We start from the raw sequence: 21,854 nt of genomic DNA on the forward strand, positions 1-21,854 counted from the left end.
GTTTCACTTATAAAACATTTTTGTATAATGATTAAATAAAGCTTTTCTGCTAAAAACGAAACCATCAGCATAGTTTTACACTTACACATGATCAGTATCTATGCTTAACTGCATAAGGAGCTTTAACTGAACTGGGTATTCTGCAGGGGAATGGACCCCATCTAGTGGATTCCTGGTGCACAAGATTTGGTTTGACTTGTCTTGGTTATCACACAGAAAAAGAACTTTGACACAAGAACCGTTAGCATCATATATTTTGTCTTTAAAGCTCATAGCATCGATATGTCATTTGTCAAACAATGTTTCCAAAACCAGTAGTCTGCAGAATAATCAGTGGTATGTTTTCCATCGTTCCGGGCACCGTGAACAAATGATGTGCACAATTGTGTGCTTTCTGAATACATTAAATGGACCGTGAAATTGGCACAGTTAAAAAATGATGTTCATATCTTCTGCAATGCCAATAATGCTTTCGGCTGATATGAAGAAAAAAGCAAAACAAAAAAATTCAGATGTCATATAATATTTAATTATGCTCAGGGTTGAAATTACAATCATGTTTGTCATCCACATATGCTTTTATATTTGCTACAAATACATGACTACTCAGTTACAATTTGGTTCAAAATATATAATTTCTGTTCATAATATGTAATGTAAAAAAAAAAAAATTCTTTCATAATTAACATCACCATTATACAACCCACCAAATTACCCACTAAGCATTTCTTTAGCACATTTCTCATCCACGTGACGCTTCCGAAATACCCAAAATGACCTCCCGCCCCAAATTTTATCCAAACATCTGTCATGTGCTCCCTTTCGCCACCTGGTGTCCACATTGGGCCACGACAGCCCAGTCCACCACCACGTTAAAGAGATAAGAGGCTGCACATTGCTTTGTGCTCTGTCTGAGGACGGCTGGACTGGGGCCCTAAGATTCGTCTGTTCCCCCGATGGCGCCCCGGTAAGGATTGTTCTGCTGAGCTGAAGCATCCTCGCACACATCTGCCACACATCCCCGGCTCATGGCCAAGGGTTACGGGACTCAGGTGAGGTGTCTACGTCTGACACCCCTGTCTCTCCTGGCGAGGCCATTCTACCTCTTGTTAGGAGTTCGAACTTGGCGTCTGGTCCACCCTGTTGGAGCTAAAAACAAACAGCAGCCAATTTTACGTCAAAGCTGAACAACAGACCTGACTGTCATTCTTCTCATCTCTCTGCAAAGTCTATGGTCTTTTTTGAGAGCTCTGACGATGATAATATACACTGGAACTGTACAAAGGAACTGTACAACTCACATCGAGGATAGCCTGGTGGCCGGGGGTTGCTGGCGCTGCTCCCGAAAGAAGACTGGAAGTTGTGAATCGTCTCCTGCAAGATCTGTCGCTCTCTTCCCTACCAAGATGACAGTAATGTCAGCACAGGTCCAATTTGAAATGATCAACATGTAAAAACACGCGAACAGACACATTTCAAATGATGGTATTAACAAAATAAACACACCTTTCCGGCGTTCAGTTCAGAAATGGCTGCTAAAATTTGCTGTCGGGGCCCATCAGTCTCAATTCCCAGCTCCTTCAGATCGCCGTCTGTTAGGGTCAGGAAAGCCTCCATGTCAACCTGGAACCATAACAACATCCACAAATTCAACTCAACATAAACATGATGACATAATATGAACAAAATACATGTGATGTGAAATTTCTTTCTTGGTTGTGGAGTTGTACAAAGGAAATCGGTACAATGATTGAAGACAGCTAATATCGACAGTATAAGAAGCTATGTGTTTATATCAAGAGCACAATTTTTTTTGTATTAAGAGTGTTTAAATGGTATCGACGTCACTGTTTGAAAGAGAAAATGCAGTACAGCTGAGGGTTTTAAATGTGTGCTGAGGAACAGCCACCTCCTGTTCTTCAAAGATGGGCTGATATTTCTCCAGGGAGAGTTTCTTCAATATGCCCGACAGCTCATCTGTGCACAGGAGGATAAATGAGGAGACTGAGCAGTGGGAAATAACAGTATATCAGAAAACATGGCACAGTTACAGAGACGTCAGTCACCCACCACCGCAGATTTGTGCATAACCATTCTGAAAGCATCAGTGACAGGCAGCCATTTTGGCCTGGCCCAGTGCTGTGACCTACCCTCGTCGGTGATGGTGCCACTGCTGGACCCACCACTGCTCTTGGACCGCGGGTGAGAGGACGCGGAAGAGAACGAGTCCACGGCAGGAGGTTTGGGAGTTGGTGACGGAGATGGGGTCAGTGTTGGTGACGTGCTCTTGGATGTTGAGGAGTTGCCTGACTGCGGCCGCTTCTTAAAGGTCCCCTATTATGAGAATTTCACTTTTAATTTAACATTAATTTGAGTTCTCCTAGCCTGTCTATGGTCCTGCAGATAGGTGTAAATAGAGTTTTGGCCATTTAGAGAGCGGCGGGTCAGGCGGTCGGATCTGGAATTTGTCCCCCTTTGTCGTCATAAGGAGAAAGTTTAAGTCTCACATTGTAAGTAGCTCTGGATAAGGGCGTCTGCCAAATGCCTTAAATGTAAATGTTTACCTCCTGTTTCTCCTGCTGTTTCCACCCAGAGTAACTCAACCGACCATCATGGCTTCCAAACATGCAAAGAATTCCAATTGCTCGATGATTGGATGTAAAAATTAGCACAAATGTGTTTTTTAGTTCTGTGGGTTTTAGAACTAGGGGGTTCATGATTTTTTTTTCTGGAAAAATGCAAACACTCCCTGGTTGCGGCAAACATTGTAGTTGGTGAATGGTGTTGATGACGTAATTTCCACAAATGCCCGCTCACTTCACCTTTTTCTGGAAGCATGGAAGTCCAACCAAATGTGTAATTTATCAATGTTTAAAAGTTCCAGCATTTCCCATATCCTAATATTATTCAGCCATGCACAAAACATTAATGTGCTTATTGCAACAATATCAGGTAAGGCATTAAGCTAAAAATAAAAATGCAAGCAATGTAGAGAATTAAATTAAGGTTACAACACTTCAGTTTCCTTACAATCATTTTTATGACTATATGTTATACAACATCAAAATATTCAATGAAGGCTATAGCATCAAATACATACTGGCAATCTCCAAAAATAAGTTTAACTTTTCTTCAGGTAAAACTTGCATGGCTATAGCTGTTTCAATCAAGTATTACCCGTCTAGAGTGGATCTCATTGACCACCAGGTTGGAGGTGCTGTGGATGTCTGGCAGGCTGATGTCAGGTAAAGCAGGTAGAACCGGTAAGGGCGTGGGACTGGGTGTCTCCGGAGTTTGGGCTTTGGCATCCAACAAGCCAGCTGCCCTCTTCCTCTGGGCAGCGATCTGAGAGAGAACACTGTCGGCACCGCTGCCCCCTGTGGAAATAACAGGAAATGCATCACTGTTAAGCACCGTTTCAGGAATCAATATGGCTGTGAGATTGTAAACAACGTTATGTCACATTATGACATAAGCTGTACCAGAGCGATTGTGCAAGTCAGCAGCATGTCGGTTAACCCCTGCAACCCCGTTGGAGCCTCCTGAGGAGTGCGGTGAATTGTAGTTCCCAGAGTTCGAGGGTGAAGATGAGGGTCCTTTACTTATGCTGGGGAACCTACTGATGGATCTGCTGACCACTCGGCTAACAGAAGTCTGAGATGCAACAAGACATACACACACATCAAAACCAAGTTACTGGCTTCTTTTCAGTGTCCTGATGTAAAAAGAAGCAGCCCTCACAATGTCTGAGTTTCCGCTGCTGTTAAAGTTGCCCTTGCTGGGTCTCTGGGGCATGGGCAGACGCAGCGGCTCCATGGTCTTCCCCTCCTTCAGCACCCGGGAGCGGTCGGAGTTCCATGGCTCAAAGTTGGACGGAGGCAGGAAAGGTGGGATGACAGCTTTCAGCTTGTCAGTGGGAAGCCGGGTGAGAGGAGCACCATTCCTTAACTGTGGAAGAGGAAAAATAACTGGTGAACATATTCTTAAGTTTGCTATGTCAATTCTTTTCATACAAAAACTAAGAGCACAGCAATGATACCATTGTGGTAATAAGTAAATCGTCTTTTTCTGATGTTCTGCCAATACCTGAAAAAAAACAAAAAAAAACAAACAAAAGGGAAGCAATTTACAAGAGAACAATATCAATATTCCTGTTTATTTTATGCAGTATAAAAATATAATATTTAATGAAATTAATATTTTTGGTAATTTTTAACATTTGGTCATTTAATATACATTCTATAAAAATTTCGAAGAAGAATTTTTTTAATACCGCTGTCCTTGCTCTTGGCAGTCCAGGCCGTGCTTATTTCAGAGCTTCCTAACCCAGCAGGCGGTGCCACGGTGCCATTGGGCCCAGTACTGCTGTTTTTCACGTGGTCAGCCTTCATGGTGGCATCCAGCGATGCTTCCGATTCGTCCGAAAACGGGGCCAGTCGATTGGTAGACAGCCCGTGCCTGAGGGTGTTAGTCAGCTTCAGCCGCCGAAAACGGTTAGACATCCTGTTCCACCAGGACTGCAATATGTAAGAACAGACAACGGTATCATAAAAGCAGGTTTAAGTTTATGACTGAATTTCCATGAAACGCAAGCTTTTACCTTTGAGAAAACATATATACATATACATTATTGTGTGTGTTTTCTATATGAAAGAAAGTTAAGTGATTGTCATTGTAAAAACTGAAGCACAGCACACAGTGAACATGTGTCCTCTGCTTTTAACCATCACCTTTGGTGAGCAGTGGGCAGCCATCACAGGCGCCCAGGGAGCAGTGTGTAGGGACGGTGCTTTGCTCAGTGGCACCTTGGTGGATCGGGATTCAAACTGGCAACCTTCTGATTACGGGGCCACTTCCTTAACCGCTAGACCACCACTACCCCAAATGTGTGTGTGTGTGTGTGTGTGTGTCTCCTCTAAAAGTAGGCATCCTTTTTGTTTTTACCTTTAAACCCCCTCTATCATCAGGAGGAAAAGGCATGTTGAGGGAGTTGCGGCTTTTGGAGCGGGTGAGCGGAGGTTTGCCTCTCTGCTTGATCTTCTCTTTGTCGACTTGCATGCAGACAGATGCCAGTAGCCTGACCAGCTCTGTGTCTGTATGCCGATTTTGTGAAGCAGAGGTGGGGAAGAGAGGAAATGATGGTGAACCGCTGCTCATCTTGTGTGGTCATCAGCATGTTTCCTTTCCATTTCATGTACATGAACTCATTTATGTGATATTGTTCTCCAGAGTGACTGCGTTACAGCAATTCCAGGGCAATGCCCTCTAAAGTGTGTAGTCACAGTGCATGTTTTTTTGGACAGATATTTGACAACAAAGCTAGTCGATGATACTGGTAGTAGCCCAGTAGGTAAAACACTTACCTGTAAACTAGATGTCCACAAAGTGACATGTTTAAAACCCACTTACTAACACTGTTTCCCCGAGCAAGACACCCTGAGTGTCTCCAGGTGGACTGTCCCTGTAACTACTGATTGTAAGTTGCTCTGGATAAGGGCCGTACAAAAAGGAAATGCAAGCCTTTCGAGAACTCATCTAGAAAACCGATATATTTACATCAGGCCCTGAAAGAGTCCCTCAAGTCCTCAAGGATCAACACATTTCTGATTGCTATTTTTATACATTGAACGACATCTTACCGGGATCATTTAACAGCATGACCAAGTCAAAAGCAGTGTGTCCATTTTTGGATCTGAGATTAACGTCCGCTTTCTGGCTCAGGAGAAACTTCACCACCTCTTTATTCCTGCAAGGAATACAGAGCAGAGATTAACACATTGGAGCTCTGAAAATGAAGTGTCGCAGGGCAGTTGTGGCCTAGCAGGTAAGGAAGTGGACCCGTAACTGAAAGGTTGCAGGTTCCAATCCCGAACCCAAGGTGCCACTGAGGTCCCCTTGAGCATGGTACGGTCCCCACAGACTGCTCAAGGGGCGCCCTTCATGGCCCACTGATCACTGAGGGTGATGGGATGAATGCAGAGGACACATTTTGTTGTGTCACCGTGTGCTGTGCTGTGTATCACAATGTGTATGTGTATCACACTTCACTTCCAGAAGATAAGCTCTGCGTGTTACCCATGGTAGGTGGCCTGCATGAGGGCAGTCCAGCCATGAACGCTGTCCTGCTTGTCCACGTCCGCACTTTTTTCCACCAGCAGCTGCACCACCTCCAGCTGCCCGCTGACGGCTGCAATCATCAATGGAGAAGCTCCATCTGCGTTTGCGATGTTAACCTGAGAGGCGTCCTCCTCCAGAATGTCCTTCACCAGCTGGGCATTTCCTACAACACACACACCCTTTTCCTCTCAGTGTTTCTCTCTCCTCTTGTTCCATTAGGACCATCCAATCAGCCATGAAAACACCAAGACTACATACAGGTTACATAATCTGTATCATAGCACAGAGGCATTTCAGTTCCTAACACCAACAGCCATCCAGCAGTCAAGGATTCATCTCTTAAACAGGTACAAAAGAGCCACCATTTGTTTCTTGTGCTTGAATGATATTAACCAATTTATTCGATTCTCTTGCTAATTTAAGTTCATCACCTGTTCTGCTTGGTTAAACTTGGTTGCCTTGTCCTGAGGGCTTCAGCACCAAATGTCTCTACAGCGATTTTAAGACAGTGGCTATAAGGTCTGATTTTTATCTTACTTAACACTACTTTACACTAGGTTTTCTCAATAGCATTAGAAATCTATGCTAATATTCAGTAGATTTACATTTTGTATTAAATTTATTCTACATTTACAGCATTTATCAGACGCCCTTATCCACAGCGACTTACAATCAGTATTTACAGGGACAGTCTCCCTGGAGCAACTCAGGGTTAGGTGTCTTGCTCAGGGACACAATGGTAGTAAGTGGGATTCGAACCCGGGTCTTCTGGTTCATAGGCGAGTGTGTTACCCACTAGGCTACTACCACCCTTATTCTAGCACATACAGTGGGGACTCACCTAACTTTAGAGCTCTGAAGACATCCGGCCTTCTCTTCTCATCATCTGCAAAAATAAAAAATTAAAAGGCAAATCACCATGAGACAATCTGCAAATGATTTAGTGGTCACAAAGCATCTACTGCGTTTCGGAAAAAAAAAACCTATCCGTGCCCCATAAAGCCACAGCAGCGCTGTTATTTTAAATGGAAGAAATGTGCTTAGGCCCTCACAAACCTCCTTACACTGACACGGTGAATGTTCGCCGCAGGAATGAGTAAAATCTTCAAACCAGACAGGATTTCCCAAGACAAACTAGACACTTAAGAAAATAGAGCAGAATTTCTTACTGTACTAGCCGGTCTGTGGTTTTACACGTTTTCTTTTGTCTTGCACCATTTGAAGCCTATTTTGTGTCACTAAAATTATTCGAGGCACAATCAAAACGTATCTACAGTCTGACCCCTTGTTGGCCCCCAGAATCTCTATTTAGTCACAGGCCAGCCCTCCCAACCACTGTGCCCCCCTGCTGAAGTTAAGACTGGGTAACTTGAGGACAGAGGGAGGCCGGGATGGAAGAAATTTGGAAGGTTCTGCTGGTTTGAGTCAATAGAGGCTTTTCCAAAACTATCAGAGAATGGACCACAATCTCACGAGGCTCAGCCTGTGGGGTGTTCAGTGGGGTGATCATGGCCTTTGGATCGCATTGAGAAGTTCATTATTACCCCTTGAACTATCCTTGTAACTTGTTTCTGAGTTTGAATTGCCATGCAGCAACACGACAGTCCCAATACCGCTGTGTTGTGGTTGTTGTTGCCATTAATCCGTACTAGCTGTGAGGTAGCGCTGTGCAGTATAAATACAACTTTGGCCAATGGGAGATAATATCTGCTCCTCGCAAAACCACGCCTATTTGCAGCACGAGGCATTCATTATGGAATGTTTGGAAAATATTCTATATAATCACTTGCATCATACAAATACCTGGTTTCAAAGAATATATATATGGGTGTAACAGAAAGTCACACCCAATATGCCCAGATACTGTTTTATCTGGTATACTGTATATGTGACAATATGCCCAGATATTGTTTTATCTGGTATACGGTTACGCTATATGTTGATGTATCTGTAAAAAGTTTATTATACAACTTCCTGCTGCAGTGCCTTTGCTATGGACACACGTTACCCTTTCAAAAACAGTGACATTTAAATCAATACAGATCAAATTATATACCACAATATATATAGCGTATAGTTCAATTTATACCACAATATGAATTTTATGCCATGTCGCACAGCCCTACTGTGAGGATTATGAAATACTCCACAAGGTAAATGAAAATAAAAGCATTTCTGCAAGAAGGCTTAGTGGAATGTAAATACTACTCCTGATTTTTAAAAATATATTTATCAGCATGTTTAAGGATTCACAGTATAGAATAGTTCAACTGAAAAATATTTTCATTTATGAAGTCAATTCCTGGTTGGGGCTGAAGGTTTAAAATGTTACTTTTTTGAATTATGATCACAACAGATTTTTTTCAAATATATTCGTATACTATTTTGTCTTGTGAAATGATTTCAATGCTGTGGGGCGCATTCGCAGACATGACAGCTGAGGAAAGAGGGGTGTGGGCATTTGGGCCGACATCAGCTGACGGGAGGATAGGGAGTGTTTGGGTGCGGCAGCGCTGAGAGCACGCGGTGTGGTATTAAGTTGGTGGTAAGGGGCAGGCGAGAAGTCTTCGGGGGAAAGTCGGCAAAGGAGAGATCAAGAACACAAAGGGTTAGAGTAGAGGTGGCGTCGGGGGGAAGGTGTGTGGTCACGAACATCAAAACAGTTGGCAGGCAAGGGGCAGATCCAAAAGAGTAGTCAGGTGTATTTATAGTGGATGCCGACCTCTTCCTCGTCTGTTTCTGGGTGGTCTCCGTTGCTGATTGCATAATGCATAGAAATTCATTTGAAATAACTATTTGATCCTCTTTCAATCAGTAAGATTTCTGGCTCCCAGTTGTATTTTATACAGGTCGGGTGCCGACATTGGGAGCTTCTGAACTCATTACCTGTACAAAAGATTCCTGTCCATAGGCGCAATCAATCTATCCAGATTTCAAGTTCTGAACCATGGACAAGAACAAAGAGCTTTACAAGGTTGTCAGGGACAAGATTGTGGACCTACACAAGGCTGGAATGGACTACAAGACCATGGAATTTTTAAGTGGTTTCTATTTGCTTTTGTAGGGCAGAGAAAATATGCTTGTATTCTTTTTGTACTGATTATTTCCCTTTAAAATATCTGGGTTATGGATAATATCTAAGAGAAATAATAGACAGTCTTGTCACAGTTGTCTGTGTGTGTGAGAAGGTGACATCAGTTGGTGCAATTAATTGCAAATGGCAGAACCTTAAAATAACTGCCAAACTTCCTCGGTCTGAAGCTCCACGCAAGGTCTCACCTCGTGGAGTTTCAATGATAATGAGAACAGTGTGGAACCAGCCCAGAACTACTCACCAAGAAAACAGAGAAAACAGTTGGTAACACACTGTGAAGGACTGAAATCCTACATAGCCCTACATAGCCCACAAGGCCCCCCATCTAAAGGATTCAGGGGACTGGGTGAAAGTGTTTTAGTCAGATGAGACCAAAATCAAGCTCTTTGGGATCAACTGAACCCTCCGTGTTTGGAGGAGGAGGAAAGCTGCCTATGACTCCAAGAACACCGTCCTGACCTTCAAACATGGAGGTGGAAACATTATGCTTTGTTTTTCTGCCAAGGGGACAGGACAACTGCACCGCTTAAAAGGGAGGATGAATGGGTGAGAACCTCCTTCCCTCAGCCAGAGCATTGAAAATGGGTCTACCATGATCATAATCCAAAACATAGGGCCCTATGATTTCCATTTTCCACAATGCAGAAAGTGCAGACGGAATCAGGGAATCCAACAAATAAAACGCAACGTTTAGGCTTGGCTCGTTGGAAGACCGATGTCCTCAGATTACGGAATTTGACTCTTAGTGCTAAGTTTAGAGTGAAACAATACAGAAACTATTTTTTTTATGAATCGGAATAACTACTCTTTTGTAAGAAAATATGTGAAATCTTGCAGTCAATAACTCGAAAAGAAGCTAAATATTGCAAGCTAGTCATGTAACAAATCAGATGATTCAAAACGGGATTTTATTTTTCAGTTCATTGTACAAGTGGGCACAACTTTTTGCATTCCAGGTCTCCTTGCTGAACTCCTCTGCCCCCCCATACACTCCTGATAATCACTGTACTACCCATTTTTGCACAATCATTGCAGTGACTTTTTTATAAATATGTTCATATTTATTTTCCATCTCCTGCACATACAACTTTATGTATATACATAACTTATTTGTCCTGTATCCTGCACTTGCTGCTTATTGCACTTCTAGTTAGACCTAAACTACATTTCGTTGCCCTGTACTTGTACATGTGTAATGACAATAAAGTTGAATCTAATCTAATCTAATCTAATGAAGCATTTTTCTCTTACAAACGGAAGAATGTGTAATATTGTGAGATAGTTCGTATTGAAATGTACGTATTATTTACATGTAAATGGTTTACAAAAGCAAAGAGTAAATGTCTTTGTTGTCTTATTGCACTTTGTGTCATATTACAGGTTATTTTTTCCCCACCCACTCCATAATCACAGTTTTTAGGTGAATAAATATGTTTTATTCATGTATGCAAATGAAAATCCCCTCTTCACAGGGTCTCCGATCCCAATGAACTCTGTTCTCCTTTGTTGTCCCTGGCAGGTGGAACAACTTGCCCTCCTACATTTGACTAGCCAAGACTACTACCACCTTTAAGAAGCAGTTGAAAACCCAAGTATTTCAGATTAATCTAACACTTACACATGCACATGCACACACACTGCACAAAATAAAAAAAACAAAAAAACATTTTTTTCTTTGTCGAGCACTTAACAATTTCAGAGCATGTTCTATTTCTGACAAGTTAGGCCTTATCAGGGCTCTTAGTTTTGTAAACTCAAATCTATAGAATTCGAACGAGAATTGCTGGTGTCTTCCTCTTGTAAGTCACTTTGGATAAAAGCGTCTGCTAAGTAAAGTAAAGTAAAATAAAGTAAAGTAAAGTTATAACGGAAAACATGGAATTCGGAAAAATTTAAATGGAAAAAACGGAATTTAGGAAAAAAAACGGATTTCATAGGCCTGGCTCAAGAAGAAGCATATTAAGGTCCTGGTGTGACCTAGTCAATCTCCAGTCCTCAATACCATAGAAAATTGGTGGAGAGAGCAGAAGATCCTAATTGCCAAACATCAGTTACAAAACATTAATGACTTAGAGGATCTGAAAAGAGGAGTGGGACAAAATCCCATATGCTCTGTCCCTTACGGTTCCAATAAAGCAACATTTAAAATGATAGACTAATCATTTCTTTTTGAGTGGAGAAACCTAGGACCCAGTTGAGGAATGCTTTAAGGAGCTGCCGTCATGAGTAGCAAGGTTTGTCTTAAAACTGTTTTATAGCCGGTGATTGCTGTCTTGAGCAAATGAGCAACACATCAAAGTGTGCAGGTGTCTGCAGGCCCAACCAAACGACCCTAATTAACGTTGCTCTCAGTAGGTGTGTTTTCACAAGGCAGACCCTGTCAAACTACAAAGACGTGCCTCTAGCTACACGTCCCTGTCCACCATGCACCTGCCAACTGTGAAAGCCATGGCTGAAGCCTGAAAGGCCCAGGGTTCTCCTCAAATCTCCTGCTTTCGGACCCCCTCGTCTCAAGGCCCACTTCTTGACCTTACAACCTGTTATTTGCCTGGAATTATGAGTGTGTGGAAGTGGCCGCAGATTTTGCATGCCTCATTCCAACTTATTTACCCAATTTTTCACAAAAATCTGCTAACTGCAAAAATCTGCTAGGGGCAGTGGTTGGCCTAGCGGACCTGTAAATGGAAGGTTGCTGAATCACGAACCGCCAGGTTGTGTCACACCGTCACACGAAAGGCGCCCGGGCAGCAGTGTGTGGGGACATTTTGTTTTGTGTTTTGCCGTGTTTTGCACAGTGGCACCTTGGCGGACCGGGATTCGAACCTGCAAACTTCTTATTACGGGGACGCTTCCTTAACAGCCAAGGTGCCAGTGAGGTTCCTGAGCAAAGTAAAGTCCCCACACGCTGCTCCCTGGGCGCCTTTCATGGCTGCCCACTGCTCACCAAGGGTGGTGGGTTAATAGCAGAGGACACATTTCGTTGTGTCACCATGTGCTGTGCTTCTCAATGACAATCACTTCACTTTCACACATTAGAGCCACTATTTTTTAAACTGGTGCAAAGTAAAGCGCTACGCGCTAAAAGTTAAAAACAGTGGGATAAATATAATAACGGACTATTAATTTTGATATCAGCACAGATCAGACTGTTGACACCATACCTGCCTGTGGCCTCACTGTGGTTATGGAGTCCAGGTAACCTTTGACCTCTTTCTGGCCAAGTTGCATGGCCACTTCAAAGGCCGTCTTGGCCAGGACGTTGAGGTGGTCCGGGTCAGCCCCGCGTTCCACGAGCTGCTGGACGACCCCCACCTTACCCCCTATGGTGGCCAGCATGAGGGCACTCCAGCCGGTGGTCTTCTGGCAGAAATTGACATCGGCGCCCCAGTCCAGCAGGAGCCTCACCAGGGCTTCGTGGCCCAGCTGTGCCGCCACCAGGAGGGGCGTGGCGCTGAGGAACTCTCTCCCGCCCTCGCTGGACAGGCACTCTTCGCTCAGGCGGTGATTGTTGTTGCTGTTGCCCTCTGTGAAGGACAGGTGGTCGTAATCGTCCACAAATGCACCCGACTCCAGAAGCAGCTTAGCCACATGCACGTGGCCGCCCCGTGCCGCCATGCTCAGGACGCTGGCACCCATCCGGTTCCGGGCGTTCATCTCTGCGCCATTCTCCAGCAGGATGTGTGTCACCGTCAGATGGCCAAACCTGCACAGTCCGGAACACATTCGGTAAAATTATCTCTACAACAGACTCACGAAGACTTCATTAATATTTCTTCATTAATATTAATAGAACAGCCCAATTCAGATGCACATTTCAGTGGGCATTAGTGGGCATCTAGTGGGTAGCACACTCGCTTATGAACCAGAAGACCCAGGTTCAAATCCCACGTACTACCATTGTAATTACTGATTGTAAGTTGCTCTTTATAAGGGCGTCTGATAAATGCCATAAATGTAACCAAATGTAATGTAAATGTAACCAAAACATTTCTCACCAAGGGTGATGGTTAAAAGCAGAGGACACATTTCGTTGTGTCACCGTGTGCTGTGCATCACAATGACAATAACTTTAACTTAAAGTTGCAATAATGATGCCTATATTACACACTTACATTAGTGTATCGAATCAAATATGTGTTCAAAATGATCAAAATTTGAAATAGGCTAGACCCCGATCAACAGAAGCACAATAAAATGATACAGATATAGTAAACACACACACACACACACAAATATGTGAAAATATAACTACGTAACAACACAGTTGACATAATAATGATGAGCAGATTGAACTTTTTCCCCCAGCTCGGGAAACTCGCGGCACCCACCCCCTCCCCATCCGGGCACCTCGCAGCCTGCATCAGCGGCGTCCAGCCGTAGTTGCTGCGCCCGTCCACCGAGGCCCCCTTCCGCAGCAGGAACCGGACCAGGGTCTCGTGGCCGCCGGCTGCGGCGAACTGCAGGGCCGCGTTGCCCTCCTCGTCCGCGCGGTCCACGGGCACCGGCGGCGGCGCGCCGCACTCGGCCGCGCCGGGCTCCAGCAGCCGCCGGACGGTCTCGCAGTCGCCCTCATCGCATGCCCGGAACAGGAGCACCTCGGGCGGGACGGAGAAGCTCATATCCGGCGCCCCGGCGAACCGTGTCTGAAGGACATGGCGCAGGGGCTCCAAGGAGCGATTTAACGCTCGTCCCGGTCGACACCGCTCGTTTTCTGGGAGCCCGCCGGACGGGAGGAAAGTGTCCAGCGCGCATGCGCAGACATTCCAGCTTCCCCTCCAGCGGTGCGGGGGGCAGAAAGGGGGGGGTTCGGATCTCGGTCGGTGCCAAGTCGGCTGTGGTCTCGTTATTTGAAGTGCTTCTTCAACGATGTCCTCATTGACGGATAACAATAAAAAAGTAATCTAACTTTTTCTCCACGGAGACACAAACAGCCCAACTAAATACGAATATGATATCAATCTGTATAGGTCTGTGGCGTTCATATAACTGGTTCATATAACTGTGGTTTTGGGACAGTTTAGTTGACAGGTTCATAACACATTCATCGTTTATTTATGGGCCAATATGAACACAGTTTTCACCACAGGTTCTGTCATACGCATTAAAATGCAAACGTATAATGTACTGCATCAAACATAGTCAATATCTGCATCAAACATAGTCAAGAGCATGTGCCTTCAGTTTCCAATGGTTACCCAAGGTTCTTCCCACCAGCCAAAGGAATGCTCACTAGGTGAATTGGTGTGTCAAACAGGCCATAAATGTGAGTGTGTGTGGATGTGCATGTGCTGCTGTGGGCTGCGGTCCAGTTCTGTCCTAAACTGAATTACTAAAATTATATTGTTGTTGCTTATTTCTCCGTTCTACGCAGAAACAAACCCCGACAGTGGCTGTGAATACATTTACATTTACATTTATGGCATTTGGCAGAAGCGAATTACAACGTTCTTTCATTTTACCATCAGTCAAGTAATCAGTAATAATTTTATTCACTCGGTTGTAGTTTTTCTTCCATAAGTCTAGATGAGATTCTTCCTCGTACCTTCAGTGGTGGAGGGACCAGGCGAGCGGTACTGGAGGGCCGGAGAGTATGAGGTATAATAACGGCTCTGATGTAGGATGGTGAAACTCCAGCATCGATATTTTGATGTGGGCAGCTACTGGGAGCCGGTTATTTACTGTACACAGAGTCTCTCCAGGGTCTCTGGTTCATTCTTCTCTTCATGATGGAGATCAGTAAACAGACAGCGTTGTCTGAATCTTGGCTTGTTACATCATTCTTTTGAGTCCGTTTCATTTCAGTTCGGTGAGCCCTTCCCCTGAAATGCACATGCTGGGATTTATTGCCAGCTTATCTGAAGTCGGGCCTTACACAGAACCTGGAATTCAGTAGTTTGATCAAGCTTTTGGTTTAATTAGGTTTAAATAAGGCTGGCCATTTTTTTCAGGCCAAATATTGTGGCCAGACTGTACAACTGTACAACTCAACAAACATTGAGCTCTTGGGGTTTTGGCCTAAATCAATAAAGGCATATTGATAATGCTTATTAATGTAATATGAAATGACATGACATGACAAGATCTGTTAGAAAAATAGGATTTTCATCTGATGACATTTTGCTTCTGCAGTCTTAAAACTGAACACTAGGGGATATCCAAACTCTTCAAAAAAAAGTAATTGCAGCCTTTACCCTGCCAGGGAACACACTTCCCTGCCTCTCCGAAATTGCTCCACCACCTTGCTCGTGGCTAATGCAGTTAATTTAATGTGTGACATCAGAGGATGACTACACTGGCAAACGCCCAAGAACAACAGCCCGACGCCTCTGGTTACGGCCTACGGTCTATTACCTTGTCAGAAATTGATGCACTGTCCACGGCACATACCACCCGCCTCTGCAGGACACCATAAATAAAAAGCGTTGAATGAACAATAGCAATCGATTGCACTAACAAAAGGACAGGCCTTCATTCTCATGTGACTCTGTGTGTCCTTAACCACACTGTTGTACTCTGGGGGTTTTCAGAACTGCCCCAGTTCAATGACACCGATCCAAGGGCATCGAAAACCTGAATTAACTTTAATTAATATCGGTTTTGCGGTTTGCTACATGTGTACCCTAATAAATCCGTTGTTAAAATGCCAAATAAATTATTCCTAGATGGGTCTGTTTAAATTCCCCTAGTGTTTTTTTCTCATATGGGATGCAAAAGTAAACAACTCTGTAGAAAATTAGTCATCGCTCTGTGACATTTAATTACTCTTGCACATTAGTGCGCTAATTTTCTTATGTAAATTGCAAATGTAAATGAACTGTTCCTGAAATGCCTTCTCCTTATTGGCAGGTTAACACATGACCTTCACACCATTTCACCATCTTGTCATTGCCACTAGCTGGACACTGAGTCAGAATCCCCAGTAATGTCACCTCCACACCTCTACAGGCCAACGATTTTATTGAAATCCAACAGTTGTGTTCCTTTAATTATGCAGTTCTGCCCACTGTAGTGTACATTTTTCATCTCTCTGAATCTCAGACACACTGCAGGGACGCGTGTCCAATCAATTTTCTACCTTTTACGATTAGAGCTCTTGCAAGCCACGTCTCTTGTTGTTCTCTCAAAACTAGTCCATAGACACCTCAGCTGAGAATTATTAAGACAAATGACTGTTGACAAGTGAGGTTTTTCCTGAGCCTCTCAAAGTGAATTAAGCCGGGGATAATTGTGCTGACGCTGATGAAAGGGATGCGATGGGGGTGTTGCGGCAGCTCGGAGCCCACGGCTCATCTCCTGAAGTCTGTGGGTGTGAAATTAACGTTTATGCTCCTTCCAGACTGCTCGCTCGAGTAGGGTTTAGACCTGTTTTGTAGCACATTGGGAGTCCTGCCCGTACAAATGAGGAGCAGGATGAAGATGCAGTGCTCTTGCTTTGGCACAGTCAAGCACCTACATTCCAATGCCTTCGTTCCACACTTTTCTATATTGAATGAAACTTTGCAGCGCCTTCAAAACTGTTATTTTGAACAAATGCCTGTCTAAATAAGATCTACACGTTAAGCAACACTGTATTCTCATAACCAGTTTAAAACAACAATGGCAACAAACAGTTGGATTTGTTCAGTGGCAAATGCACCAAAAGCCATGTATACATTGCTAAATATGTCTCCAAAATATCCTAAATTAGTATATCCCACTTCAAGAGCTTTTAAATACACGAAATGTAAACATGATGTAATCTAATTAGCATTGTCAAAATTAATGCATTAATTTTCAGGTGCACTTAATCGAACGCGATAAAGTAAACCGATGCCATTAAGGCAGCTGCATTTTCTTTACTGACCCTCACGTTGCATCAACACTTGTACTTATTTTTATGGCCTGAGACTCCCACACTTTTCTTAATAATAGTTATAAATTTAATACTATATGATTCCTATTACTAATTAATCATTAAGTTTATCTGCCTCTTAATATTAGCCTGTGGTAGTTCAGCCTAGGTTTCTTGTTATTATTTGAAGTAATGAATGATGTGAATATTCTTTAATCTTGCTAAACAATTTCGTCATGGCTTGCAACCATCAGATGTCTTAATTCGAGGGAAATTGGGCCTCTTGATGTTTCTGAACATCATTCAAGGCCTGTTTGATGTACATACTGAGATTTTGGGTCATCATTGCTGATGAGAGCTTGTCCAACAATTGCAAAAATCTGAAATAGTTTTCTGTTGGGAATCAAGTCAAATCATATTGCAAGAAATACATTTTCAGAACAAATAAGAAGCAAAGATGCCACTTACAATACAGTAGGTATTAAGAAATATATTTCACAACCCTGAACTCAAAACCTTCAGGGTTACGCAAGGCACTATTTCTTGGGTAATCTATGGACAATTGTTGCTGGACATCATGACCCCCTCTAGAGACTGATATTGCCAAACGTGTGCCTTTATGAATTTAACAAAATCATAAAAAGCTTTTTTTCTCAACTGTGTGTTACCACAACCATAAAAAATAGAAGCCAGCGGCACCTTACAACTGGCACTTCATATTTTTTTATAGCTCAGGGGTTCAGGGGAAGAGGAAGCTCCAGGGATGTCCAGTTATATCCAACGTACATAAATAAAGTGGAGCAATATTGGGAACACATAGCCCAGAACGACTACTTCACAAGGTCACTGTCAGCAGCATCGCATCTGGCAGATGGTACCCCAAGGGGCACGTCCATCACTGGCGGTGGTGTGGAGCCAGCATCGTGTTGGCACACTTGTGTCACGAGTAAAGGTTACTGCCCTAACGCTAGACTAGCAGCGGCCAAGTCATGACAGGTTCCCTGCTGGTATGGAAGCTCATCGTTCTGCATTCATTATTTTAACATTTGTATGGGGAGATAAATCTTGTTTTCCCCCTTTTACCAAAAATGAGTGGAGTGTTTCCCTTTTCTTTTCCCTGTTTTTCCTTTTCATATCTGTACTTTCATCTGAGATCAATTTCATGCATGTTCCTTCTATTATCTCATCAGAGTCACTTCACACAGTGACCGTTGACTATGCAGCGACCATTGCTTGTCATATTAAACTTTTAAAGTTCTCACTCGGAACAGAGAATCCAATTAGGAACTCAAAGGCATACCGCAGGCTTCATTCAAAAGACAAGCTGGTAGATATATTCAGCAAAATCTCAGAGGTGGTGGGGAAGGCAGCCTGTTATACATCTTGTTATGTTTCGGTGTTTGTAATAATTGTCTAGGGACATTGTCCATTGTCAGCAGTCCATTACATCAAAATGTTCCGCTGGAAGGAGACAAATTAAAGATGCAAGAAACAGTTAAATGCATTTCAAAAACAACAGAAGGGATGTGACTCACCTTTAAAGTGACCCAGAATTTGAAGCAGTTAAACCAGTTGCACAGTGCAACATGACACTATGACAATTGACAGTTTATTTGCAATGACAACAGGAAATTAAGGCTTTCATGGCTGAAAGTGGTTGGCCCAGTGGGTAGCAAAGGGGACCCATAATCAGAAGGTTGCTGGTTCGAGTCTTGATCCGCCAAGGTGCCACTGAGTATAGTACCGTTCCCACACACTGCTCCCCGTGCTTGTCATGGCTGCCCACTGCTCACTAAAGGTGATTGTTAAAAGCAAAGGACACATTTCATTGTGTCACTTTGTGCTGTGCTGTGTACCACAATGAGAATCACTTCACTTTCTCTTTCATTACATGTGATCAACGCATATGCTCGTGACTCACTTATTCTCATGAATATCATGAAAAAGGAAAAGTAATTTAAAGGGTAAGTCTTCATATATGCAACATTTGGAATGGCACGGCACAAGATAGATGCACAAAGTTAACATTCAGTGACAGAAGAGTTTATTGCCCAGATCTGACAAAGAGATTAAAAAAAAAAAAAAAAAAAGAAATCATTGACCATAGTCACACACACCCTGACACACATTGACTAGAAACAGGTAGACTAAAGACAAAGACAAGACATGAGGCGGGCTGGTGATCTGTTTACTGGTGAAGGAAAGGTCAGAAGTTCATTTGTTCATCAGTCAAGGGCATGAAAACATTAAACATGATGGATGGCAGCTTTTACCTTTTTTATGTTGAAGACTGCAGCTGTGGATAAAATAGCAAAACAACCTGGTTTAATTAGGGCTGTCAATCAACAGGTTCAGAATTAATTCAATTATAGAGCAGGATATGATACCTACTTTCTGTGTGGCACTTTTTTTAGACCAAATGAGACCAATGATTCCATGGCACCATGAGCTGTGTAATGAAAATCATGTAGTCCTTTTGAATGATCAGTATAAATCAGCATCATTATCTTCCAGCTGGCACAATCGCAAATGAAAAAGAACTGCTCCTAAAAACTAAGCAGTATGGGGAGAAAGTTAGACAAGGGCGGTAAGTTTTTCATTCATTCAACATCCAGGCACAGATGTTTTATTGCCTGGGCAATAAAATTTTATTTTTAGTGCTGGAAGGCCATGCAAAAACAGATTTCGTACAGCCCCAGCCCAAGCTGGCTGTTGTCTATCTTTGCTGAAATCTGTAGGTCAAGAAATAGTCGACATAGCTATAAATGGTGCCATCACGCCAATCTTCATGAAACTGTGATGAAAAACAGCTAGGGAAACAAGTAAAAGGTTACACATCACACACTTCCATCAATCAGAAGAAAGATACCTGGTCACGCCAAGAATTAATGAAGGACACAGACATAAACAAAGCATCTCCTGCAAAGCTCCCCTATAATTTAGATCCAATGATGAATCTCAGACACTTTAGTGCCAGTCCTCTCCATCACTGTTCATTTTATATTTCTGATTCTATATCTCTCAACACTCCTATGACCCGTTCCCAGTAGTTAATGAATTAATAAAATAATGGTGCTGGTCCCAGATGAACTGTTCAGTTCAGTTCAATCAGTCATTAAAGGGAAACTTAAAGTCATTTATTTTTAAACATTGTACACATTCTAGAAAATTAGTTGTCATTATAATAGTCTTTCCATCACTTTCATGTTCAAAATTTTTGGGGTGGCACAAATCATGGTTCAAGGATGCACTGCTTTGCCCTTACAATTTAAAATGACTAAAGCCAGGTCACAAAAGTACCACCTGCCAACCCCTGTGACAGAATAGAGCATATACAACATATACAAATATAATAATATACAAGGTGTCATGCTACAATGGCAGGAGGAGGCACAGGCGCATGACATAGTGGACATAGTGAGGGTTGTAATATACAAAATAAACCCAGCTGTCATGACCATCATCACACCCCCGCTCCACTAGGGGCCACACGACTGGCGGACGAGACAGCCACTTTGTTGAATTTCTCTTTATTGACACTCATCTTATTAATAGTACTGACTGCCTTGAAAAAATTACCCTTTGCCTGCTTTTCCGACCTCAAGTTTTGAATGTAGCAATCACGACCGAATGATGCCGACACATTGCTCTGCCCCTGACAACCTGATGGCCACAGTCTCTGAAGTGAAGTGAAGTGAAAGTGAAGTGATTGTCACTTGTCATATACAGCAGCACAGCACACGGTGCACACAGTGAAATTTGTCCTTTGCATCCATCACTCTGAGCAGTGGGCAGCCATGACAGGCGCCCGGGGAGCAGTGTGTGGGGACGGCGCTTTGCTCAGTGGCACCTTGGCGGATCGGGATTCGAACCGTCAACCTTGTAATCACGGGCCGCTTCCTTAACCGCTAGGCCACCACTGCCCCACTAGGCCACCACTGCCCCAAATCTGATGCCAACGTGTATGACCCTTGCCTCTGCCTTTTCCTTTCACAACTACACACTCAAATAAAGACACCTATTGGCAATCAGGAAAAAACATGCACAGGGCTTGCTCACTAGTGCAGAGAAATGTTACTAACTTCATGGTTTTAAATGTTTATTCATTCAGGTTTTATTTAAACTGCTTGCCACAAATTTACAAGCTGTGGCAGTGATCATTTTATCAAAGTGGAGTAATAAAAAAAAGGTAATACCATTTTTGAGGCACTTATCCATATTACTGTGGCCCCAGAGTAATAAAGTTCAGTTGATTGATATCATTTTGGCAACAGAGACCCCTCCTTCCCAATGTCCCTATGCAGCGATGTGTCCTGTCTCAGGTCAGCAACTTTTGATCTGTAATGATGCTACACCACTCTGATAATGCAGGTTTAACAGGCAATTACTCTGCTGTCAGACCACTTTTATGGCATGCCTGATTCACTGTCATCTAAACAGATTCTTTTGTTGGAGGAGGAATGTATAAATTAAGAGTAATGCATTCTGTCCCCAGATGCTGATGGATTCTTTCTCGGGGCCAGAAGATGCACAAACAGCAGTTTCTACTTTTAGATACAACAGCCTAGTTTAATGAAATAAATGGATGTTGTACTGTTCAGCAAAATTTTTTGTCCATACAAATTACCTCGTACAGCAGGCACATGTGCCACCAATGTGAATTCACCAAGCAAGGGTAGTAAAAATTGAGTTTCAGCCCAGCAGTTTGTGAAAAATTAGTTTTTTGACCTCATACACCTCTCAAATGTCAGAATAAACCTGCTACTATTGTTCAGTTCTCTGGTCCATATACAAGGAAAAATGAAGCACAAA

At 43.1% G+C, this 21,854-nt stretch overlaps 1 protein-coding gene across 2 annotated transcripts; it reads right to left on the reverse strand.

Moving 5' to 3' along the window:
- Positions 1 to 546: 546 nt before the first annotated feature.
- Positions 547 to 13,946, reverse strand: anks6 (ankyrin repeat and sterile alpha motif domain containing 6). Of its 2 annotated transcripts, none has more exons than XM_028967936.1 (16): positions 13,559 to 13,946; positions 12,373 to 12,914; positions 6,959 to 7,003; positions 6,076 to 6,280; positions 5,640 to 5,746; positions 4,945 to 5,093; positions 4,274 to 4,517; positions 4,040 to 4,086; positions 3,742 to 3,948; positions 3,483 to 3,654; positions 3,178 to 3,377; positions 2,151 to 2,334; positions 1,910 to 1,977; positions 1,507 to 1,623; positions 1,302 to 1,398; positions 547 to 1,149 (listed from the first exon to the last, which is right to left on the reverse strand). In XM_028967936.1, the coding sequence occupies exons 1-16, from the start codon at positions 13,828 to 13,830 to the stop codon at positions 1,100 to 1,102; spliced, it is 2,706 nt and encodes a 901-aa protein (XP_028823769.1). In that variant the 5' UTR covers positions 13,831 to 13,946; the 3' UTR covers positions 547 to 1,099. The 2 variants fall into 2 exon arrangements, with proteins under 2 accessions (XP_028823769.1, XP_028823770.1); XM_028967937.1 differs by having other exon boundaries at positions 13,540 to 13,652.
- Between the last annotated feature and the right edge of the window lie 7,908 nt (positions 13,947 to 21,854).

Source organism: Denticeps clupeoides, chromosome 2, assembly GCF_900700375.1.
Source record: "Denticeps clupeoides chromosome 2, fDenClu1.1, whole genome shotgun sequence".
NCBI lineage: Eukaryota > Metazoa > Chordata > Actinopteri > Clupeiformes > Denticipitidae > Denticeps > Denticeps clupeoides.